The sequence below is a fragment of the Jaculus jaculus genome, chromosome 6, assembly GCF_020740685.1.
Source record: "Jaculus jaculus isolate mJacJac1 chromosome 6, mJacJac1.mat.Y.cur, whole genome shotgun sequence".
Classification (NCBI taxonomy): Eukaryota; Metazoa; Chordata; class Mammalia; order Rodentia; family Dipodidae; genus Jaculus; species Jaculus jaculus.
In genome coordinates, this window is record NC_059107.1 from 35,500,403 (window position 1) to 35,506,402 (window position 6,000).

Below are 6,000 nucleotides of genomic sequence, written 5' to 3' on the forward strand. Positions count from 1 at the left end.
GCTTTCTTTACACCCAAGTCCATTTCTCTCTTTACCCTCTTCAGTGTTCTAAACTGATGCAGCTTGAGTGACACAGGTCACTGGGTTCAACTGCCAGCACAGAGGGAGGGGGAAAAAAAGGACAAATCCCACGAAAGTTGTTGGGATTCATTTGTTTCTAGTTGAGTTTTTGCTTTTGTTTTGGTGTTTTTGAGATTGGCCTCAAACTCAGCATCTTTCCTGGCTAAGCCTCGTAAGTGTTAGGGTACATGTCACCATACCCAAATCTCAAGGGAACCCTAAATTGTCACAAGAAAAAATTTAAATATGCTAGTCCAAACTATAGACAATATGATTGTATGATATGTACAAGTAGGGAGAGATCTCTTTACTACTAAAATACACTTATGCATGTGAATATACACATAGATGATACCAGTTTCATTCTAAGAACATGTCTACCTAAGCAAATATCTGGAAAAAGACAAATAAACAGCTCTACTTATAAACAAACACTGGAAATATAATTTTTTCAAACAAGGCTACAAAAAAACATTTAAGATTTCCATTTCATATTCTCAATAGCTAAATATTAGGCAAATTGCCTAAGTTATAATCAGCCTATAAGCCAATACACAAAATGGAGACAGAAGGATCTCTTCATAGAATTATTGAGGACTGGAATAAATGATGCCTATGAAGTACTTATCACAATGTGAAGCACACAGCAACAGGATCTTCCTCACCATTTCTTGAGATAATAAAGAAACCTGAGTGGTAATTATCAACATAACATGGAAAATTAGGCAAATATTCCTGCAATGAAAGTGCTGGAGCAAACAAAAAGGGAGAAAGCAGAAAAAGAAAGAACAGTGTTCACCAGCACACTGGGCCTGGATGTGTAACTTTTCCTGCATATAGCAAGCCCTGAGAAGAATTTGATAGCAGAGAAGTATTTCCTTCTCATCTGGCTCATGTAATTTGAATAGCCTTCTCACCCACTTAGTATAAATCTGATGAGCAAGATCACAACCTACAAGGCTAGTATTCATCACTTTATAATACAAGAAATGGTAGCCTGTCAGTCAACAGAAATGTCTTAAGTTTGGCTACATCCACACTACAGAACATTTACTATTCTTTTCAAGAGACTTTGTGTAAACAAAATTGAGGGGCGGGGGGTTAAGATTCAGGACATGTCCAACAACTCTGCAATGAGATGGTAAAGAAAAGCATTGCCCCATTTTAGAAGGCTTGGTGAGACTGTCTCAAAAAGGCAAAAGGAGCAGGATGCTGTGGCAAGGAACCTCTACAAGTTCAAGACCAGCTTGGTCAACATAGTGAGTTTCAGACTACCTAGGGATGATCCATAGAGACCTTGGGTCAAAAACAAAAGACCAAAATAAGGCCAAAATTTTCTATTATAATGCCACGTAGATAGCAAAATTAAAATACTCTCAAGTGTAAGTGTTGCCTTTTGAGGTAAAATTCATATACTGTAGGAATGAAGGTTATTCTCAACCCAATACCCAAATAGTCACTTTCAACCACCAGAAACATAGGAAATTTAACCTCAAATGCAAAGTTGCAAATTTAAGCATATTTAAAAGGCGTTTGTAAGCCTATAAATCAAACAACAGATAATGTCACTTATGGTCTTGAGGGAATCATGTCAAATTCTCAGGCATCCTTCACCTTTAACCTTGCTTAAAAACAAAAAATTAGATTTAAAGGAAAGCTGTATTTCAATTACCAATAGTAGGATACAGTCCTGGGTATATTTATCAAACCTGATAGCACTTTGAACCTTGGTCACCTTCAAGTCAAGCCTTGAAGATCTGAAATTCAATTAAAAGTACTATAAATTCAGGTATCTTCAAAATAGACTCATTTTTATCTTAAACTTTCAAATTAGCCAATTATAGCACACACTCACACACACCAGGAAAAAAAAAAAAAAAAAAAAAATCCTAGTTTCTCCCAGCACTTAGGAGGCTTAAGGCAGGAGGATCACAGTGAATTCAAGGCCAGCCTGACTTCATAGCTCGAAGAAAAAAAAAAAACAAAACAAAACCTAAAAAAACCTAAAAAACTAGCTTCTATACCACTTATAAATTCTTGTTAAAATATAATGTTTAGTCTCGCAGGGGAAACAAATTGGTTGCCTGCCCTTAAAAAAAACCTCCACAAGCCAAAAACGTCTCCTTAAGAACCAAGAACTCAGAATGACTAAAAAGGCCATTATGCTTTTTTCCTTCATACTGTCAATTACAGAAACTTCTAAGGTTAAAAAAATAGCAGAGTTAATATGACCAGTAAATTGCTTTTCTAACGGAGTCCTTTCATGTAATTCATTTACCAACTTTTTTGAAGTCACCATAATGGAAAAAAAAAATTACTATAGTAACATTAGACTGAAAAAACTTCCAAAAGATCTACCAGATGACTCAAGAATCATATTCCCACCAAACTAAGCAAAAGTTAAGCAGGTACCATTTAATAGTGACAATGAACAACATCAGTAAACTATTTTCTGAATTTTAAGAGGTAACCCACCCAAAAAATTTTCAAACAGCCTATGTAATTTGTCACTAAAAGTAGAATATCATCATAAAACTGATAATGATGATGTCCAACTTCTACTTAAATGAGCAAAACATCTGTTAAGAGACATATTTAATATATGAACCAAGCATCAGTCAAAAGTAACTCATCAGCCATTACCTACTCTCATAATCCTTATCATTTAAGAGTCCTGGCTAAGAAAACATTTTGGCAGTAAACCTTAATCACACCGTGATTAAGAGGGGCTTAAGCATTATTTTTTAACTTAAAATTCAGTGTCTTTTCCAAAAGCCTCCTGGTATATACTTGGCCTTTCAATTTCAAGAGGTACAGCACTACATCAAGTGTACTGCATTAGCTGATTCTGAGCCCACCCACCAGGTTATACATACTCTCACTCAATCATGTAAAGAATTGAATTCTTTATTTGTGATATCCATAAACGTTACTAGTCTATATTTGTATCCAGGAAGGCAAATTTTCTCCTAGTAATCAGTTTTTTTTTATAAACAACAACTTGAATTTTATTGCATGAAAGGGCTACAAATATACATGTTAACCAAGCAGAATACACAGATATTTTGCTTTACAACTTGCACCTAAAATACCAGTACACATAGCTGGTTCAATAGTTGTCATAGCAATTTGGGGCTATCGCCCAAGCTATGTATAGCAGTTTACATTTTCAAATCTCATGTTGAAAGTGACTGATAAAAATTGTTAACTACATTCCTCTGGAGCCCATCTCAGTTTACAAGTCAATGTGTAACTTCCAAGTTTGCACCCATTTTTGATGGCCAAATCTCAGGCAACTGTCTGTCCTTATCAAGTTTTTAACAAACTGTCTTGCAGTTATACTGCCATTCAGCCAGTAGATGGTGCTACACAGGTTGGGGAAAGGATTTCTGAGGGGACTACACAGTTCAGATTGGTTGGGGGGTGGGGACGTTTTAAGCCTGCTCTGAAAATACAAAAACAAACAAAAAAGATGCATTTAGTGTTAAGGGTAAAATATAACCCTTGTTTGTAACCATTCATTATAAACAAACCAGTAAGAGGGATGAAAATCAGGTCATCTGAAAATTTTAAAATTGTTCTTATGAATGAAAGCACATGCTTAACAAACTATTTTTTAAAACTACACAGTACATACTTGGAAGTAAATTCTCAGAGAAGTGACCAACCATGTCAAGATGACAAGCAAATCGCGTAGTACAAAGAGATGGATGCACAGAAACTTTCAACAGCCACATCCACCACTTCAAAAGTTCTGCCTGTAAGGGGAAATTCAACACATCACTAGCAGGGCAACAGGAAACAAACAAAACCCACAGGACCTCTTTAAGTTTCTCCAAGTACACATCAAAAATTAAAAGAAAAAAATACCCTCTAAAACGGTAAGGAATGGATCCTAGGGGGAAAAAAAATGTTAGACTTGTACGGTCAAACACAATGATTTATTAAAAATAAAACATAAAAATGATTTTTGTACATATGCTTCCAAATCTCAGGCATGGGATCCAAGTAGGTTTCATAGAAAACGCTGTAGCCAGGTATCAAGTCCTTACAACAAAGTCAACTACCCCTGCCCGCCCCGCCCCGGCCCCCGCCCCAGGTTTTGCTACAGAATCAGCAAGTTTACTCCCTCCCCTCCCCAGCCCACCCCCCCAAAAAAAACCACAAATCAAAACAAGACGCTTTGCTAGTATAAAAACGACCAAGGTCCAAGTAATAATAAAAAAATAGAGTCCATCAATGACTGTAACACAAAAGTGTGTGTGTTGGGGGGGGTGGGGAGGAACCGAGTCCAGCTTCCGAGCCGGCGCCGGGAGCGGGGCGAGGGGGCCGCGGCCGGAGGGAGGACCGAGCTGGGCACCCGCAACCCGTCCCGTCCCGTGCGGTGCCGTGCTGCCCTTCAGAACGAGCTGCCCCCGTAGCCCCCGCCGCCTCCGCCGTAGCCGCCCCGGTAAGGTCCGCTGTTGCTGCGGCCGCCCCAGCTTCCGCCGCCGCCGCCGCCCCCGCCGCTCTTCATGGGCCCGTAGGACGACGGGTGCTGGCTGTAGCTGCCGAAGCCGCCGAAGCCGTTGCCGTAGTCGCTGCCGCCGCCGTACGCCGAGCCGCCGCCCCCGTAGGCTCCGTAGCCGCCACCGCCGCCACCGTAACCGCCGTAGCTGTTGTACCCGCCGCCGCCGCCGCCGCCCTTGGCCAGCCCGTTCTGGTCGCGCCCTCCACCTCCGCCGCCTCCTCCGCGGCCCCGACCCCCGCGGCCGCCCCGGGAGGCGCGCGTGCCGCCGCCGCCGCCCGCGTGGATGTCCTCCTTGGGGACCGCCTTCTTCACCTCCACGCGGTGACCCTGGATCGGGTGGAACTTGACCACGGCCGCCTTGTCGGCCGCGTCGTGGTTCTGGAAGTACACGAAGCCGAAGCCGCGCTTCTTGCCCGACTGCTTGTCGGCGATGATCTCCGCCTTCTCCACCGCGCCGAACTGCGAGAAGTGCTCGATCAGGTCGCCCTCCGCCACGTCGCCCTTCAGGCCGCCCACGAACAGCTTCTTCACCTTGGCGTGGGCGCCGGGCCGCGCCGAATCCTCGCGCGACACCGCCCGCTTCAGCTCCACCGTGTTGCCGTCCACCGCGTGCGGCGACGCGGCCATGGCGGCGTCCGCCTCCTCCACGTTCGAGTAGGTCACGAAGCCGAAGCAGCGCGAGCGCTTCGTCTGGGGGTTCACCACCACCACGCAGTCCGTCAGCGTCCCGAAGGCCTCGAAGTGGCCGCGCAGGCCCGACTCACTCGTCTGCACGTTGAGGCCGCCGATGAACAGCTTGCACAGCTGCGAATTCTCCATGTCGCCCGCTCGGGCCTGGCCCACGCCCCCGCCCTGAGAGCCGCGGGCCGCCGCCGCCTCCGCCGTGGCCCGGTCGCTCGAGGCCTGCCCGCCGTCCACTCGGGGCCTAGAGCCGTCGGCCCCAACCGTCTCGGCGTCCGTCGCGACGGGGACAGAGGGGATGGAGGGGGGAAAGGGGGAAAAGGGAAGGAAGAAGGGGAAGGGGGAGAAGGGGAGAGGCGCCGGCCGGAGGGAGGACGAGCGGAAGACGCTGCCACACCGCCGGAGCTCGCCGACGCCCCGCCGCCACCTCCGCTCCCCTATCTGGGCACCACACAAAGAGGCCGCTGAACGCGCGCGCACCCTCCCCCGAACCGTGTTGTCACCGGCGACGCCGGGGCCCGCAGCCAATCACCGCCCTGCTCCGCGCCTAGTCCCGCCCACGGCGCCGCGGCGCCGCTCTCGTCCACGCACCCCACGCCCTCCGCGCCTCCGTTCCAGCCATCGCCTTCGCCCGGCTCTCGTCGCCGACTCTGGCGCGTTCGCTCGGCTCTCCGGGAGTCCCGGCCCGTCCGGATGAGGCGGGGACGGGGTTGTTTCTCCCGAACCCCGCGCGCAGTCCCGGGACTCAC

The 6,000-nt window shown here is 46.7% G+C and overlaps 1 protein-coding gene across 1 annotated transcript; it reads right to left on the reverse strand.

Moving 5' to 3' along the window:
- Positions 1-2,951: 2,951 nt before the first annotated feature.
- Positions 2,952-5,749, reverse strand: Hnrnpa0 (heterogeneous nuclear ribonucleoprotein A0). The gene has a single exon (XM_045153318.1). The coding sequence runs from the start codon at positions 5,387-5,389 to the stop codon at positions 4,460-4,462; it is 930 nt and encodes a 309-aa protein (XP_045009253.1). The 5' UTR covers positions 5,390-5,749; the 3' UTR covers positions 2,952-4,459.
- Positions 5,750-6,000: the final 251 nt, after the last annotated feature.

Coding starts and splice junctions, on each gene's coding strand:
- Hnrnpa0 (XM_045153318.1), bottom strand. CDS start 5,389: ATGGAGAATTCGCAGCTGTGCAAGCTGTTCATCGGCGGCCTCAACGTG.